This window comes from Somniosus microcephalus, chromosome 1, assembly GCF_052327205.1.
Source record: "Somniosus microcephalus isolate GS21.2 chromosome 1, FLI_Smic_1.0, whole genome shotgun sequence".
In the NCBI taxonomy this organism is placed as follows: domain Eukaryota; kingdom Metazoa; phylum Chordata; class Chondrichthyes; order Squaliformes; family Somniosidae; genus Somniosus; species Somniosus microcephalus.
This window is the reverse complement of record NC_140987.1, coordinates 186869897-186889428: the sequence shown is the minus strand read 5'-3', so window position 1 is coordinate 186889428 and position 19532 is coordinate 186869897. Positions and strand designations below refer to the sequence as shown.

Genomic DNA, 19532 nt, shown 5'->3' with positions numbered 1-19532 from the left:
CATGATGTCGTATTACGTTCTCTCCAACGTCTACCGTGTACATCAAGGGTCCTTGTCGTGCACGAATTGTTCCAGGTTGCCATTTATCATCCCTATAGTCCCTGGCCAACACTGGTTGCCCTATTTCAAAACTACGAGTGGCCTTGTTATTTACATGCTGGAATTGCTTGTTTTCGACTTCCCTTCGCACATTGGGTTTTAGCAAATCCAACCGGGACCGCAACCTCCTGTTATAGAACATGATGATGGCAGGGCTTTGATTTGTCACTGCATGCGTGGCGTTTCGATACGCCATCAGGAAATTGTCCACCTTGTGTTGTAGTGGAATATGGTCTTCACTCATGGCCTTTATCGCCTTTTTGAACGTTTGTACAAATCTCTCGGCCAACCCATTTGTAGCCGGATGATATGGGGCAGATGTATAGTGTTTCACCCCATTCTTTTTCATGAATTTCTGGAATTCTTCTGACACGAACTGTGGTCCGTTGTCTGAACATATTTGCTCCGGCAACCCATTCCTTGCAAATATGGTTCTTAGAACTGCGATTGTCTTCTCAGAGGTAGTGGTCGACATCTTAATCACTTCTGGCCATTTAGAATGTGCGTCTACTGCTATCAAAAACATGGAATCCATGAATGGACCTGCAAAGTCGATATGCACACGTTGCCATGGGGTTGAAGGCCATTCCCACGGATGCAGCGGTGCAATTGGAGGTGCATTTTGAACTTTTTGGCACCCTGAGCAGCTTTTAGTCAGATCCTCTATTTGTTTGTCGATACCTGGCCACCACACATAAGCCCTAGCAAGGCTTTTCATCTTGACTCCCCCCAGATGACCTTCGTGCAATTCTTTCAGGACTCTCTCCCTTAATTTAGGAGGAATAATCACCCTTGTTCCATACATCAAATTTCCTTGACACACGGACAGCTGTTCTCATCTGGCTGAGAATGCTGGTAACAGTGGTTCGCCATGTGCTGGCCATCCCTTCACTGTCAAGTCGTAGACCCAAGACAGTGTCGGGTCATTTCGGGTCTTTCTCTCAATACCTGCATTGGTGACTGGTAAGCATTCGATGATGGGCGAGTGAAATATCTCGACAGGGTCAACTGCCGGTGCTTCTTCCTCTGTAGGTAGTGGCAGGCGCGACAGCCCATCAGCATTACCATGTTGCTTTGTACCTTTGAATTCAATATCATATTGATGTGCCCCTAGGAAAAGGGACCATCTCTGAAGCCTCTGCGCCGTCATTACCGGAACACCCTTCTTAGGGTTGAAAATGGAAACCAACGGCTGGTGATCTGTCAGCAGCGTAAACTTTTGACCTTGCAGGTAATGGTTAAATTTCTTAACTCCCCACACGAGGCTGACAGCCTCCCTATCTATCTGAGCATAGTTGCGCTCAGCGGAGGTCAATGATCTGGATGCGAAAGCGACTGGCCTTTCCGAGCCATCTGGAAACTTATGCAAGAGCACTGCCCCGATACCATATGGAGAAGCATCACAAGCTAAGCGAATAGGCAGCGTTGGGTTAAAGTAAGCCAACACTTCCTTAGAGGTGATCAGTGCCTTGCTCTTTCGAAAAGCCCGCTTACAATCATCGCTCCACTTCCATGGTATTCCCATTTGCAAAAGAGTGTTTAGCGGGTGTAACACCGTGGATAAATTTGGAAGAAACTTGTGGTAATAGTTAACCAACCCGAGGAACGACCTCAACTGGGATACATTTTCCGGTGCAGGAGCTTTTACAACAGCTTCGATCTTGTCAGGTGACTTATGGAGCCTCTCCTGGTCAATGACGTGGCCGCAGTACGAGATTCGCTTTTGAAAGAACTCACATTTCTGGCGATTAACTCTGAGCCCATATTCTTTCAATCTGATGAGCACCTGCTCCAAATTCGCGAGGTGATCCTTATCGTTATCTCCTGTAATCAGGATGTCGTCCAGGTAGCATTGTGTGCCTGGGATTCCCTGCAATACCTGCTCCATGGCCCTTTGCCAAATCGCTGGAGCTGATGCCACTCCAAAAACCAGTCTATTATACCGATATAAGCCCTTATGTGTGTTGATCGTGAGATACTGGCGTGATGCTTCATCAACTTCCATCTGTAGGTACGCCTGTGCCAGGTCTATCTTGGTGAAGCGTTTCCCGCCAGACAGCGAAGCGAAGATATCTTCAATTCGCGGAAGCGGATATTGCACCGTGTGAAGAACCGGATTAACAGTGATCTTGAAATCGCCACAGATGCGAACCTTCCCAGGTTCCCCCGGCTTGTTGCTCAACGAACGCTTCATGACAGGAACAATGGGTGTGGCCCATTCGCTCCAGTCCACCTTGGACAGTAACCCTGAACGTTCTAGCCCTTCCAGCTCTGCTTCCACAGCAGGTCGTATCACATAAGGTACCGGTCTGGCTTTGAAAAATGTTGGGTTTGCATGTTCTTCAACCTTGATGTTTGCCGTAATTCCTTTCAGTGTTCCCAGTCCCTGTTGGAACACCTCCTTAGCATCGTCTAATATTTTGGACAGTCGTTTAGGTTTGACGTCGTCCTCCTTACAGGCATCTACAGTCAGTGCTTGTATGGAATGCCAGTCCACATTTATTCTCCGGATCCATTCCCGTCCCAGTAGTGGCGGACCTCCATCAGGTAACACATACAAGTCCATTTTCTGACTTTCTTTACCATTGTAGACCACATTTACTTTTATCTTTCCTTTGGGGTATACTATTTGCCCCGTGTATGTTTTCAATACAATCTCCGTATCCCTCAGGGGAATGTGCGAGAATAACCTTTTGTAATCTTGCTTATTCATGACCGTTAATGCCGATCCAGTGTCCAATTCCATCTTCACTTGGACTCCTGCTATCCGAAGCATAACCCAGATAGTTTGGTGGTCTGCTGTGTTACCCACATTATGTATTTTTAGACAACCCAGTTCCTTACTGCTGGAGTCTGAATCCATCTTCTGTTCATCCGAACTGTTCTCTGTCACCTTGTGTACTTTTTTGTACTTCTCCTGCGGTGACTTTTTGCTGCTGGTCTTCTTTCCTGACCGGCATACTCTCGCTATGTGACCAAGTTTGCCACATTGTCTGCATTCTTTATCTTTGAACCAGCACTGGTTCTGGTCATGCGTTGTCCTTCCGCAACGATAGCACTTTACTGCGCCCAATGCCATTTCATTGGTGCTGAATTCCAATGGCCTTTGCTGTATCTCTGCAGCGCCTCGTGCTGCTGCCTCGTGCGATGCTGCAATGCTGAAAGCTTTGTCCAACGTAAGGTCCTTTTCCTCTAGCAGTCGCTTCTGGGTTCCTTCCCTTAGGAGCCCACACACAAACTTATCTCTCAGTGCGTCTGCTAGTCCTGTACCGAACTGGCAGTACTTTGATAACTTGCGCAGTTCGGTTAGGAATTCAGCATTGCTTTCTTCTTTAAGTTGAATTCTTTTGTAGAATTTAAATCGTTCCGCTATCAGCAGCGGCGTGGGGTTTAAATGCTCTTGCAGGATAGTAACAATATCCGCGAAACTCTTCCCTACCGGTTTGTCTGGTGTTACAAGGTTCCTTAATAACCCGTACGTCTTCGCACCCATTGAGTTTAATAGGGTTAGTGCTTTCTTATCATCCGGTACCTCACTAGTTGTACAGTAAACTTCGATGCGTTCCACTTAAGCGGCCCAATCTTCCACATCGTTATCAAAAGCAGTGATGTTACCCGTTTTTGGCATCCTTGCTGAGTTTCCCCTTTCCCTTCGGATATTATTATTATTATTTTTTTTTTTTTTCAAGATGACGGCTTTTCCCGCGCTTGGCGGCTTTTCCCGGGCTTGTCTTCTTCCCCCGCTGACTCAAAATGGCGCTTCCCGCGCTGTTGCCGTTCACGCCTCCCAGCGGTCCTTTATTTTCCCCTGCGCTGCTGCTCTTGTTCCCCGCCGCTCCCGCGGTCCTTGTGGTCATAAACGCTTGTCTGGCTGCTGCGCGTCTCTGCCCCGATTACAGACCGGCCCCTGACACCGGCTGCGGTCGTGTTCTCCGCTCTTTTCGTCGTTTTCCCTCCCCTTCTCTCACTGACAACTCGGCCGACTTCTCCCCCCCGTGCTGCTCAATCGGGCTTACCCGCCGCTGTCGCCGAAGGGATGTTCACTGATGTTTGACTTCGTGGCCAGAAACCAACCCGGGTTCCCGATGGCCTCCCGTGCAATGCAGTGCCCAGCAGGATGTTGAGGGCGGATGCCCTTGTTCGGCGCCCGTTTCAGAGGACGAAGCTTCCTTTGATGCAAAACTGCCGCTAGGTAAGATCAGACTCGTCGCCACTGTTGAGTCTGTGTTTTCAAATGTAGTTATGCTGAATAACAGGACACAGACTACAGAAGTAATTAGAACAGGTCTTTAGTGATTGAGGGTCAGGGCTGAACTGAGATACACTTTGCTCCGCAGGGTTTATATACCGGTGTGGTCACCACCGGTACTACAATGTACAGGAGCCATCAAAAAGTAGTCCATCACCTTAAGGTATCCTCTTAAGGTAGTACAGGTTACATACACTACAGATAACATGACATGTGAGAACCTAAAGGAAGAAAAGGAAAATTGTGCAGTTAAAGGCCATTGCTACTAATGTAGTTGCTTCTGAATTAGTGCTTCAATATTGAACATTTGAGGCCTTTGTATATGTTTTCTTGAAATATCTTTGAGATGGTTTAACTACATTAATCGTATTGTTATCGCAGAGTATGACAGAAGGTGACATCCTGGATACTCTGTCAGCAGACTTTGTCAGCAGCTCTCCAGCTCAAATTTCAAAATGCTCAGTTGAAACTTCTCGTGCTGCACCACCGCCCTCTATGCAGGAAGAGGTATGGCTCCTATCTTAAACTGTTAGAGACTGAAGGTGGAGAGGGTTGGGAATTCTTAGGGCCACTTCCGGTTTCTGGTTTTGCAATCTGATTGGTTAGAGATAATCACATGACCAATCAGTGCACATGGTTTACAGAGAATAATAAGGAATGACGCGGGTAGATTTTGAAACTGTGTTTGATAGTGTAAAACGGGTGGTAGTGAATCGGCAGCCCGCTTTACATCTTTCACCGTTTTTTATTTCCTTTGATTTCAATGGAAATAAATATCGGGCGAGGTGTTAAACAGGCTGCTAATTCACAACCACCCATTTTACAGTATCGCACAAAGTCAAAATCTACCCAAAGACTCTACAATGCCACCCTCAATCATTTAGTTATAAGGATGCAATTTTTTTTAGTAAAAGCAGCAAAATATACGTATTTTGTAAATTATGCTTTTTTACCCTCCAATCAGGACACATATTTCCTCAGGCCGATTTCACCCCATTTTCTTCTCTTAGATATCTCTGAGGCCAGAAATTAATTGGGAGTGGCCTCCTCCTAGATTCATACCACCAGCACTGTTAGTTCATCGGAGAGGGGCACAGCAGGCAGCAAATGATGACACACTCCCTCACTTTGCTTGGTACAAACCCGGCAGTTAAACAGAGATTGCACCCACGGGGCCACCTTGCAGTTCTGACCCTGGCGGAGATTATAGGGAGTTAGCTTGATTAGCATTGGACCAGCGATCACCTGCAGCAGTACAGCTGGATCTCAGGCACCCACCTCCCCCGTGCTGCTGTAAACTGTTGTCTGCCAGCTGCCTTCATCCCAAATAATGGGGGACAATAGATAAAATTGATAATGCTCTTTCCACCTCTTTGGAGATCCTGTCCACTTCTCTACCCTGTATTGTTTTCCCCCAATGGTGCCCAATCCTGTCCTTCTGCAGGCCAGAACGCCTCCAGTTGGCAGTCTTAAACCATGCCATATATGTGCCGGGGAAGTGTGAACTCACAGCATAGGCACTCCTTGCTCCAGCCTAGCTCCAGCTGACATTACTCACTTTTTTGGGAGTGGCCAACTGCTCCGTCCCGTATAAGGCAAAGTGGAAATTTTCATTCGAGGTCAGGACACGGCATATCCAAATCCATATGAAAAATATGCCTTAATCACGTATTTATGTTTTAGATGTTTTCAAGCTTTCCCTACTTTAGGTGATCAGGTGCAGTGGCAACTTTGTTCTCAGTGACACCAGATTGGATGTTACTAGATTGTACTTGCGAAGACATCTAGCACTCATTCTAATCTCAAGTTGTGTGAAATGACTGTTGTCTTACCCGCATCAGAATGGGATAATGATGCTCCTACTGCAACACGAAGCAAAATAAGTGAAGGAGAGATTCACAGCTCTTCACTTGAATTTACTGAAGCCATATTTGCAGCTGAGGCATGAAGTAAAGTGTTGAGGCAGTGAGTTGGGAACAAGATTGGGACTAGAAGCGGAATGGGAATTTAAAATATCAAACTGCGACTTTCAGACCTGCCAGAATACAAGGAATGTTAGCTAATTCCTTTACCACTGTCGCAAGTGTAATTACTTTAAAAATAAGAGCTTGAGTTTGTTCTGTCCAAATGGTGAAGCCAACATCAAAATCTGAGGCAATTGTGGGGTTTGCACTTTTTTCAAATCAGGTCAGCAAACTATCTAAAAGCAAGTATTCAGTGTAAGGGGAGTTGAAAAATAATCTGACTTTAAGTTGTACTATAATTGCAACAGAAAACTCCAGCACTATTTACTTGTAGAATAATAAAAATTTCTGTCCAATTTAATCTTAATAAAGTAGCATAAAAACAATCAAAGCAATTAGTAACTTTCATAGTCCGTGCTGTAAACCGCAGTGGTTTACAGATTGCAGTAAATCCCCTTCCCTTCAGATTAGTCAAATAGTTGACATCTTAGTCCATTCAACAGAGTTCTGAAGGATATTGCTTGTGTGCTGGATCTCAAATTTAATTTAAGTTTACAACTGATATAATATCACATTTAAGATCTTACAGTAAATGTGGTAGAAGTTGTTCTGGAAACCTGGGTGTAGCCGAGGATGAACAAGTGAAACTGAAATAATAATTGAACTGATCATTTCTGTCTTACGAAGGTATCTGTGAAAGCTTCGACAGCTGCCTCAGTTTCTTCAAGTCAAAGTGATGCTAAGGTAAGTGAAAAAAGAGTAAAATGTGAAATACATGGCAACTGCCAATGACAGCAAAGGAACTGCACAAACAAACCGATTTAGGACACCTTCGCAGATCATTCATCAAATGCCTTTCAGATATCAAAACAGAGCAGTTCTTTACTCTATTGCCTCAACCTGTGATTCCCATGTTCCCAAAATTCATCCTTCAATTCAGCAAAATCATCTCATACTTTAGCCAAATCCAGCCTGCAAGAATAACCCATCACACCCTTCCAGAAGCAGACCAAACTCTAAACAATGCTTCCAGTGTTTTATTCCAAACATCATCACAACTGTCTGATCTTTGCCTGTACCGTGCTTCCCCACATGTGTGAAAAACAAACTAATTCACAACAACAGATTTAAAATTCACCAATCAGTGATTGTAGAAACTAAAGTCATAATTATCCCACTTCACAGTCCCAGTGTCGAGGCTGCCCTCCAGGAGGAGGAAGCCAGGTAATTACCGCTTAAGTGTAAGCAGCAGTTGCCTGGGTTGTTTTCAGTAACATATTTCACCGCTGTCAGAATATGTTTCAGATGAGGTTTGTCACAAATTGAAAAAATGTCTTTTATTTTTAAAGGGTAAAGATGCCTTTGACCTGCTTTCAGAAAAGCTCCCATCAGAAGCACCTGACAATTCAGCTCCTAAATACACTGGTCCTGCAGTGAAGGTACAAAGAAAAATTGTCTCCGAATACTTTCAGTCTTTGAATAAGATTCCTGTTACTGCATCATATGTTGTTCGGTTTCTAGGTAGAGCTAATATACATCTGTACACATGAAATCGGTCTGTTGGTAACACTGTCCTGTCCCCAGCCCAAACAACAACAACTTGCATTGATATAGTGCACTTAACATCGTAAAATGTCCCAAGGTGCTTCACAGGAGTGCTTTAAACAAAATATCACACTGAGCCACATAAGGAGATATTAGGGCAGGTGACCAAAATCCTGTTGAAAGAGGTAGATTTTAAGGCGCGTCTTAAAGGAGCAGAAGGAGGTAGAGAGGCTGAGGGAAGGAATTCCAGAGCCTTCTCTGTCAACTGCTATCGGCTTTTACAGGCAGCTATTTCAGTGCCTTGAATCATTTGATAAATGTTGAGTTGATTCACTTAACTCCAATTATCATTTTACTGAAGCACAGAATATGGACATTTAATCTTAATATTTATGTGAATTTTCATTTAGAATAATTATATTTAGAAGCATAGAAACATAGAAGATAGGAGCAGGAGTAGGCCATTTGGACCCTCGAGCCTGCTCCGCCATTCAATGCGATCGTGGCTGATCATCCAAATTCAGTACCCTGTCCCTGCTTTCTCCCCATATCCCTTGATCCCCTTAGCCTTAAGAAATATATCGAACTCCTTCTTGAATATATTTAATGAACTGGCCTCCACTGCCCTCTGTGGCAGAGAATGCCACAGGCTCACCACTCTCTAGGTGAAGAAATTCCTCCTCATCTCAGTCCTAAATGGCTTACCCCTTATCCTTAGACTGTGACCCCTGGTTCTGGACTCCCCGGCCATCGGGAACATCCTTCCTGCATCTAGTCTGTCTAGTCCAGTTAGAATTTTATAAGTTTCAATGAGATCTCCTCTCATTCTTCTAAACTCTAGCGAATATAAGCCTAATTGACCCAATATCTCTTCATACGTCATTCCTGCCATCCCAGGTATCAGTCTGGTGAATCTTCGCTGCACTCCCTCCATGGCAAGAACATCCTTCCTCAGATATGGCAACCAAAACTGCACACAGTACTCAAGGTGTGGTCTCACCAAGGCCCTGTACAACTGCAGCAAGACATCGTTGCTCCTGTACTCGAATCCTCTCGCTATGAAGGCCAGCATACCATTTGCCTTCTTAACCGCCTGCTGCACCTGCATGCTTACCTTCAGCGACTGGTGCACAAGGACACCCAGGTCTCGTTGCACTTCCCCTTTTCCCAATCTATTGCCGTTCAGATAATAATCTGCCTTCCTGTTTTTGCCACCAAAGTGAATAACCTCACATTTATCCACATTATACTGCATCTGCCCAATCGCCCAACCTGTCCAAATCGTACTGGAGTTTCTCTGCATCCTCCTCACAGTACATACGCCCACCCAGCTTTGTGTCATCTGCAAACTTGGAGATATATCTAGTTCCCTTGTCTACATCATTAAAATAAATTGTGAATAACTGAGGTCCTAGCACCGATCCCTGCGGTACCCCACTAGTCACTGCCTTCCACTCGGAAAAAGACTCGTTTCTTCCAACTCTTTGCTTCCTGTCTGCCAACCAGTTTTCTATTGAAGTCAGTACCTTGCCCCCAATCCCATGTGCTTTAACTTTGCACGCTAGTCTCTTATGCGGGACCTTATCGAAAGCCTTCTGAAAGTCCAAATACACCACATCCACTGGTTCTCCCTTATCTATTTTGCCAGTTACATCCTCAAAAAATTCCAGTAGATTAGTCAAGCATGATTTACCTTTTGTAAATCCATGTTGACTTTGTCCAATCCTGTCACTGTTTTCCAAGTGCTCTGCTATTACATTTTTTATAATGGACTCTAGCATTTTCCCCACTACCGATGTCAGGCTTACCGGTCTATAATTCCCCGTTTTTTCTTTACCACCTTTTTTTAAATAGGGGGGTTACATTAGCTACCCTCCAATCCATGGGAACTGTTCCAGAGTCTATAGAATTTTGGAAGATGACAGACAATGCATCTACTATTTCTAGGGCCACTTCCTTAAGTACCCTAGGATGTAGATTATCAGGCCCTAGGGAATATTCAGCCTTCAATCCCGTCAATTTCCCTAACACCATTTCCCTACAAACACTGATTTCATTCAGTTCCTCCCTCGCATTAGACCCTATGTTCCCCGACATCTCTGGGAGTTTATTTGTGTCCTCCTTTGTGAAGACAGAACCAAAGTGTGTATTTAATTGGTCTGCCATGTCTTTGTTCCTCATTATAAATTCCCCTGATTCTGACTGCAAGGGACCTACGCTTGACTTTACCAATCTTTTTCACCTCACAAAACTATAGAAACTTTTACAGTCAGTTTTTATGTTCCCTGAAAGCTTACTCTCATACTCTATTTTCCCCCTCTTAATTCATCCCTTTGTCCTCCTTTGCTGAATCCTAAACTGCTCCCAATCCTCCTCTTTGCTGCTTTTTCTGGCCAATTTATATGTCCTCTCCTTGGATCTTATGCTAACCCTAATTTCCCTTGTTAGCCACGGTTGTGTCACCTTTTTTGTTTTCTTTTTATGCCAAACAGGGATGAACAAATTTTGTAGCTCATCCATGCGATCTTTAAATGTTTGCCATTGCCTATTAACCGTGAACCCTTTAAGTAACATTCCCCAATCCATCCTAGCCAACTCGCGCCTCATACCATCATAGTTTCCTTTATTTAAATTCAGTACCCAAGTCTCTGAATCAACTATTTCACTCTCCCTCTTAATGAAGAATTCTATCATATTATGATCGCTCCTCCCCAAGGGGCCTCGCACAACATGATTGCTAATTAATCCTTTCTCATTACATAATACCCAGTCTAAGATGGCCTAATCTCCAGTTGGTTCCTCGAAATATTGGTCCAGGAAACCATCCCGTATACACTCTAGGAATTCCTCTTCCACATTATTGTTACTAATTTGGTCAGACCAATCTATATGTAGATTAAAGTCACCCATAATAACTGCTGTGCCCTTATTGCACGCCTCTCTAATTTTCCGTTTAATGCCATCCCCAACCTCAGCATTACTGTTTGGGGGTCTGTATACAACTCCCACTAACGTTTTCTGCCCCTTGGTATTTCTCAGCTCTACCCATACAGATTCCACATAATCAGAGCTAATATCCTTCCTTACTATTGTGTTAATCTCCTCTTTAACCAGCAATGCTACCCCACCGCCTTTTCCTTTTTGCCTGTCCTTCCTGAATATTGAATACCCCTGGATGTTGAATTCCTTAGCCTTAGTCATCCTGGAGCCATGTCTCCGTAATCCCAATTATATCATATCCATTTCTCATATTTTCAGGAATCAGATGCTACTAAGAAGAAAGCTGAACGAGTAGGAGAAACTGAAGGATCTATCCCACCTGAATACAGATATAAAGAGCAACCTGATCCTAAGGTTTGATCCAACAGTCACTTTGAGCCAAGTCAATAATTGTTTCAATAATTTTGTATTTTCATAATTTATCTATGTATAGAACATCGAGTAAAAATTCTACCACTGTCTAATGTAAAAAACAAACACTTAGATAATGTTGTTGCAATAGTAGAAATGATGCTGATATCATAGGTCATAATGAATCTGACAGAGAATTACACAATAGAAATTGCTGAATAATTAAAACTGAAATCAGTGCATACCAATACCCTCCATTGATTAATCCTGCTACATAATAACTAAATGCCTTTGCAGTTCAACTTACTGATCAACTGAGGTTCACACAGACATCATGCATCAATGCGCTCTAGAATGCTGAAGTATTTTGCCATATTTATGGCACAGTGTCCGCCATGGTCAGTTGGTAGCTCCCTCGCCTCTGAATCAGAAGGTTGTGGGTTCAGGTCGCACTCCAGGGACTTGAGCACAAAAATCTAGGCTGACTCTCCAGTGCAGTATGAGGGAGTGCTGCTCTGTTAGAGGTGCCATCTGTCAGATGAGACCTTAAACCAAGGCCCCATGTGTTCTCTCAGATGGACGTAAACGATCCTGTGCCACTATTTCGAAGAAGAGCAGTGGAGTTATCCCCAGTGTCCTGGCCAAGATTTATCCCTAAATCAACATCACTAAAACAAAAAGATTATCTGGTCATTATCACATTGCTGTTTGTGGGAGCTTGTTGTGCGCAAATTGGCTGCTGCGTTTCCTACATTACAACAGTGACTACACTTCAAAAAGTACTTAAATGGCTGTAAAGCGCTTTGGGACGTCCGGTGGGTGTGAGAGGCGCTATATAAATGAAAGGTTTTCTTTCTACCTTGCTGGTTTACCAGCTGCTTTCAATTCTAAATAATATTGATGCCTTGAATAAAACTCTGATGAAGTTTGTTTCTTGCAACAGGGTAAAGATAAACTGGCCTCTTCATCCACTGTTCCAGGAGCAAAACCAAAGGTAACAGAGAAGGTAAAACTCATATTTTTTTCTTGAAGGAGCATTTGGTTCCCTGCAGTCAAACTCTTCAGGTCACCATTCCATAAATCAATGACATTTTATGCCCTTATTACATTCAAGGCAGTGATGGAAGTTTGTTAAAGGAAACCTCTTCACTTAGTGCCAGGGTTAGGATCAGCAGTGATAATCCAGTTATTGTCCAAGATTGGAGGACCCCACACTCACACATTCTAAGGTTTGGAAGAAACAAAAAATGGTGAGTGTGTGTGGCTTCCTACTTATTGTTGGGCAGCAGGATAAGAGAAACATAAAAGTACTTGCAACATAAGGAATGTCAGAGCTGAGAAAAGGAAATTTGGCTCATCAAAAACTCATTCCCATCCCTTCTCTGACCCTCAGAGCATTTTCTTTGTGTTTCTTTAACTATCAGAATGAAAAAATATTTGAAAACATCGCAGGGTTAATAGAATTTTGCACAAGTTCCAGTTTCCAGATTTTATAAATTTAATGGTTAAACTCAACTCCATTTAGACAAAATGGCATCTCATTATTTCTCTTTCGTACAGATGTACTGAGGTACTGAATATTATTCTTTAATTGCACATTGGTTCTCTCTGTGGTTTCCAATGTCAGCGGCGATGTTTTATGGAAATGTAAAGTACAGGTCTAACTAAACCCATCAGAAGGACGGAACTGTGTGAGATTATCCACCACTCTCTCTAGCATGTTCCAGAAGTGGGATTGACAGACGTCACCTCCCCATCCTTTCCATTGGATAACATGACATGTGAGAATCTAAAGGGAGAAAAGGAAAATTGTGCAGTTAAAGGCCATTGCTACTAATGTAGCTGCTTCTGAATTAGTGCTTCAATATTGAACATTTGAGGCCTTTGTATATGTGATCTTGAAATATCTTTGAGATGGTTTAACTACATTAATCGTATTGTTATCGCAGAGTATGACAGAAGGTGACATCCTGGATACTCTGTCAGCAGACTTTGTCAGCAGCTCTCCAGCTCAAATTTCAAAATGCTCAGTTGAAACTTCTCGTGCTGCACCACCGCCCTCTATGCAGGAAGAGGTATGGCTCCTATCTTAAACTGTTAGAGACTGAAGGTGGAGAGGATTGGGAATTCTTAGGGCCACTTCCTGTTTCTGGTTTTGCAATCTGATTGGTTAGAGATAATCACATGACCAGAGCACATGTTTTACAGAGAATAATAAGGAAAGAAAAAGGGTAGATTTTGAAACTGTGTTTGATAGTGTAAAACGGGTGGTTGTGAATCGGCAGCCCGCTTTACATCTTTCACAATTTTTTATTTCCTTTGATTTCAATGGAAATAAATATCGGGAGAGGTGTGAAACAGGCTGCTAATTCACAACCACCCATTTTACAGTATCGCACAAAGTCAAAATCTACCCAAAGACTCTACAATGCCACGCTCAATCATTCAGTTATAAGGATGCAATTATTTTTAGTAGAAGCAGCAAAATATACGTATTTTGTAAATTATGCTTTTTTTCTCTAGATTTTTACCCTCCAATCAGGACACACATTTCCTCGGTCCGACTTCACCCCATTTTCTCCTCTTAGATATCTCTGAGGCCAGGAATTAATTGGGAGCGGGCTCCTCATAGATTCATAACACCAGCACTGTTAGTTCATCGGAGAGGGGCACAGCAGGGAGCAAATGACGACACGCTTACTGTTCCTCTCACTTTGCTTGGTACAAACCCGGCAGTTAAACAGAGATTGCACCCACGGGGCCACCTTGCAGTTCTGACCCTGGCGGAGATTATAGGGAGTTAGCTTGATTAGCATTGGACCAGCGATCACCTGCAGCAGTACAGCTGGATCTCAGGCACCTACCTCCCCCGTGCTGCTGTAAACTGTTGTCTGCCAGCTGCCTTCGCCCCAAATAATGGGGGAACAATAGATAAAATTGATGATGCTCTTTCCACCTCTTTGGAGATCCTGTCCACTTCTCTACCCTGTATTGTTTTCCCCCAATGGTGCCCAATCCTGTCTTTCTGCAGGCCAGAACGCCTCCAGTTGGCAGTCTTAAAGCACGCCATATATGTGCCGGGGAAGTGTGAACGCACACCATAGGCACTCCTTGCTCCAGCCTTGCTCCGGTTGACATAACTTGCATTTTTGGGAGTGGCCAACTGCTCCGTTCTTTATAAGGCAAAGTGGAAATTTTCATTCGCGGTCAGGACACGGCATATCCAAATCCATATAAAAAATATGCCTTAATCGCGTATTTATGTTTTAGATGTTTTCAAGCTTTCCCTACTTTAGGTGATCAGGTACAGTGGCATCTTTGGTCTCAGTGACACCAGATTGGATGTAATTAGATTGTACTTGCGAAGACACCTAGCACTCATTCTAATCTCAAGTTGTGTGAAATGACTGTTGTCTTACCCACATCAGAATGGGATAATGATGATCCTACTGCAATACGAAGCAAAATAAGTGAAGGAGAGATTCACAGCTCTTCACTTGAATTTACTGAAGCCATATTTGCAGCTGAGGCATGAAGTAAAGTGTTGAGGCAGTGAGTTGGGAACAAGATTGGGACTAGAAGCGGAATGGGAATTTAAAATATCAAACTGCGACTTTCAGACCTGCCAGAATATAAGGAATGTTAGCTAATTCCTTTACCACTGTCGCAAGTGTATTTACTTTAAAAATAAGAGCTTGAGTTTGTTCTGCCCAAATGGTGAAGCCAACATCAAAATCTGAGGCAATTGTGGGGTTTGCACTTTTTTCAAATCAGGTCAGCAAACTATCTAAAAGCAAGTATTCAGTGTAAGGGGAGTTGAAAAATATTCTGACTTTATAAGTTGTACTATAATTGCAACAGAAAACTCCAGCACTATGTGCTTGTAGAATAATAAAAATTTCTGTCCAATTTAATCTTAATAAAGTAGCGTAAAAACAATCAAAGCAATTAGTAACTTTCATAGTCCGTGCTGTAAACCGCAGTGGTTTACAGATTGCAGTAAATCCCCTTCCCTTCAGATTAGTCAAATAGTTGACATCTTAGTCCATTCAACAGAGTTCTGAAGGATATTGCTTGTGTGCTGGATCTCAAATTTAATTTAAGTTTACAACTGATATAATATCACATTTAAGATCTTACAGTAAATGTGGTAGAAGTTGTTCTGGAAACCTGGGTGTAGCCGAGGATGAACAAGTGAAACTGAAATAATAATTGAACTGATCATTTCTGTCTTACGAAGGTATCTGTGAAAGCTTCGACAGCTGCCTCAGTTTCTTCAAGTCAAAGTGATGCTAAGGTAAGTGAAAAAAGAGTAAAATGTGAAATACATGGCAACTGCCAATGACAGCAAAGGAACTGCACAAACAAACCGATTTAGGACACCTTCGCAGATCATTCATCAAATGCCTTTCAGATATCAAAACAGAGCAGTTCTTTACTCTATTACCTCAACCTGTGATTCCCATGTTCCCAAAATTCATCCTTCAATTCAGCAAAATCATCTCATACTTTAGCCAAATCCAGCCTGCAAGAATAACCCATCACACCCTTCCAGAAGCAGACCAAACTCTAAACAATGCTTCCAGTGTTTTATTCCAAACATCATCACAACTGTCTGATCTTTGCCTGTATCGTGCTTCCCCACATGTGTGAAAAACAAACTAATTCACAACAACAGATTTAAAATTCACCAATCAGTGATTGTAGAAACTAAAGTCATAATTATCCCACTTCACAGTCCCAGTGTCGAGGCTGCCCTCCAGGAGGAGGAAGCCAGGTAATTACCGCTTAAGTGTAAGCAGCAGTTGCCTGGGTTGTTTTCAGTAACATATTTCACCGCTGTCAGAATATGTTTCAGATGAGGTTTGTCACAAATTGAAAAAATGTCTTTTATTTTTAAAGGGTAAAGATGCCTTTGACCTGCTTTCAGAAAAGCTCCCATCAGAAGCACCAGACAATTCAGCTCCTAAATACACTGGTCCTGCAGTGAAGGTACAAAGAAAAATTGTCTCCGAATACTTTCAGTCTTTGAATAAGATTCCTGTTACTGCATCATATGTTGTTCGGTTTCTAGGTAGAGCTAATATACATCTGTACACATGAAATCGGTCTGTTGGTAACACTGTCCTGTCCCCAGCCCAAACAACAACAACTTGCATTGATATAGTGCACTTAACATCGTAAAATGTCCCAAGGTGCTTCACAGGAGTGCTTTAAACAAAATATCACACTGAGCCACATAAGGAGATATTAGGGCAGGTGACCAAAATCCTGTTGAAAGAGGTAGATTTTAAGGCGCGTCTTAAAGGAGCAGAAGGAGGTAGAGAGGCTGAGGGAAGGAATTCCAGAGCCTTCTCTGTCAACTGCTATCGGCTTTTACAGGCAGCTATTTCAGTGCCTTGAATCATTTGATAAATGTTGAGTTGATTCACTTAACTCCAATTATCATTTTACTGAAGCACAGAATATGGACATTTAATCTTAATATTTATGTGAATTTTCATTTAGAATAATTATATTTAGAAGCATAGAAACATAGAAGATAGGAGCAGGAGTAGGCCATTTGGACCCTCGAGCCTGCTCCGCCATTCAATGCGATCGTGGCTGATCATCCAAATTCAGTACCCTGTCCCTGCTTTCTCCCCATATCCCTTGATCCCCTTAGCCTTAAGAAATATATCGAACTCCTTCTTGAATATATTTAATGAACTGGCCTCCACTGCCCTCTGTGGCAGAGAATGCCACAGGCTCACCACTCTCTAGGTGAAGAAATTCCTCCTCATCTCAGTCCTAAATGGCTTACCCCTTATCCTTAGACTGTGACCCCTGGTTCTGGACTCCCCGGCCATCGGGAACATCCTTCCTGCATCTAGTCTGTCTAGTCCAGTTAGAATTTTATAAGTTTCAATGAGATCTCCTCTCATTCTTCTAAACTCTAGCGAATATAAGCCTAATTGACCCAATATCTCTTCATACGTCATTCCTGCCATCCCAGGTATCAGTCTGGTGAATCTTCGCTGCACTCCCTCCATGGCAAGAACATCCTTCCTCAGATATGGCAACCAAAACTGCACACAGTACTCAAGGTGTGGTCTCACCAAGGCCCTGTACAACTGCAGCAAGACATCGTTGCTCCTGTACTCGAATCCTCTCGCTATGAAGGCCAGCATACCATTTGCCTTCTTAACCGCCTGCTGCACCTGCATGCTTACCTTCAGCGACTGGTGCACAAGGACACCCAGGTCTCGTTGCACTTCCCCTTTTCCCAATCTATTGCCGTTCAGATAATAATCTGCCTTCCTGTTTTTGCCACCAAAGTGAATAACCTCACATTTATCCACATTATACTGCATCTGCCCAATCGCCCAACCTGTCCAAATCGTACTGGAGTTTCTCTGCATCCTCCTCACAGTACATACGCCCACCCAGCTTTGTGTCATCTGCAAACTTGGAGATATATCTAGTTCCCTTGTCTACATCATTAAAATAAATTGTGAATAACTGAGGTCCTAGCACCGATCCCTGCGGTACCCCACTAGTCACTGCCTTCCACTCGGAAAAAGACTCGTTTCTTCCAACTCTTTGCTTCCTGTCTGCCAACCAGTTTTCTATTGAAGTCAGTACCTTGCCCCCAATCCCATGTGCTTTAACTTTGCACGCTAGTCTCTTATGCGGGACCTTATCGAAAGCCTTCTGAAAGTCCAAATACACCACATCCACTGGTTCTCCCTTATCTATTTTGCCAGTTACATCCTCAAAAAATTCCAGTAGATTAGTCAAGCATGATTTACCTTTTGTAAATCCATGTTGACTTTGTCCGATCCTGTCACTGTTTTCCAAGTGCTCTGCTATTACATTTTTTATAATGGACTCTAGCATTTTCCCCACTACCGATGTCAGGCTTACCGGTCTATAATTCCCCGTTTTTTCTTTACCACCTTTTTTTAAATAGGGGGGTTACATTAGCTACCCTCCAATCCATGGGAACTGTTCCAGAGTCTATAGAATTTTGGAAGATGACAGACAATGCATCTACTATTTCTAGGGCCACTTCCTTAAGTACCCTAGGATGTAGATTATCAGGCCCTAGGGAATATTCAGCCTTCAATCCCGTCAATTTCCCTAACACCATTTCCCTACAAACACTGATTTCATTCAGTTCCTCCCTCGCATTAGACCCTATGTTCCCCGACATCTCTGGGAGTTTATTTGTGTCCTCCTTTGTGAAGACAGAACCAAAGTGTGTATTTAATTGGTCTGCCATGTCTTTGTTCCTCATTATAAATTCCCCTGATTCTGACTGCAAGGGACCTACGCTTGACTTTACCAATCTTTTTCACCTCACAAAACTATAGAAACTTTTACAGTCAGTTTTTATGTTCCCTGAAAGCTTACTCTCATACTCTATTTTCCCCCTCTTAATTCATCCCTTTGTCCTCCTTTGCTGAATCCTAAACTGCTCCCAATCCTCCTCTTTGCTGCTTTTTCTGGCCAATTTATATGTCCTCTCCTTGGATCTTATGCTAACCCTAATTTCCCTTGTTAGCCACGGTTGTGTCACCTTTTTTGTTTTCTTTTTATGCCAAACAGGGATGAACAAATTTTGTAGCTCATCCATGCGATCTTTAAATGTTTGCCATTGCCTATTAACCGTGAACCCTTTAAGTAACATTCCCCAATCCATCCTAGCCAACTCGCGCCTCATACCATCATAGTTTCCTTTATTTAAATTCAGTACCCAAGTCTCTGAATCAACTATTTCACTCTCCCTCTTAATGAAGAATTCTATCATATTATGATCGCTCCTCCCCAAGGGGCCTCGCACAACATGATTGCTAATTAATCCTTTCTCATTACATAATACCCAGTCTAAGATGGCCTAATCTCCAGTTGGTTCCTCGAAATATTGGTCCAGGAAACCATCCCGTATACACTCTAGGAATTCCTCTTCCACATTATTGTTACTAATTTGGTCAGACCAATCTATATGTAGATTAAAGTCACCCATAATAACTGCTGTGCCCTTATTGCACGCCTCTCTAATTTTCCGTTTAATGCCATCCCCAACCTCAGCATTACTGTTTGGGGGTCTGTATACAACTCCCACTAACGTTTTCTGCCCCTTGGTATTTCTCAGCTCTACCCATACAGATTCCACATAATCAGAGCTAATATCCTTCCTTACTATTGTGTTAATCTCCTCTTTAACCAGCAATGCTACCCCACCGCCTTTTCCTTTTTGCCTGTCCTTCCTGAATATTGAATACCCCTGGATGTTGAATTCCTTAGCCTTAGTCATCCTGGAGCCATGTCTCCGTAATCCC

At 43.0% G+C, this 19532-nt stretch overlaps 1 protein-coding gene across 29 annotated transcripts in view; it reads left to right on the top strand.

Moving 5' to 3' along the window:
• Positions 1 to 19532, top strand: part of cast (calpastatin) — a 337875-nt gene that overhangs the window by 275802 nt on the left and 42541 nt on the right. For 28 of the 29 annotated variants that reach the window (XM_085988382.1, XM_085988200.1, XM_085988210.1 and 25 more), the window contains 8 exons: positions 4730 to 4855; positions 7000 to 7056; positions 7662 to 7751; positions 11116 to 11211; positions 12152 to 12214; positions 13158 to 13283; positions 15449 to 15505; positions 16111 to 16200. In XM_085988382.1, coding sequence (XP_085844508.1) covers positions 4730 to 4855; positions 7000 to 7056; positions 7662 to 7751; positions 11116 to 11211; positions 12152 to 12214; positions 13158 to 13283; positions 15449 to 15505; positions 16111 to 16200 — 705 coding nt within the window. The remainder of the gene's footprint in view (positions 1 to 4729; positions 4856 to 6999; positions 7057 to 7661; positions 7752 to 11115; positions 11212 to 12151; positions 12215 to 13157; positions 13284 to 15448; positions 15506 to 16110; positions 16201 to 19532) is intronic. The other variant, XM_085988220.1, reaches the window with a different exon arrangement.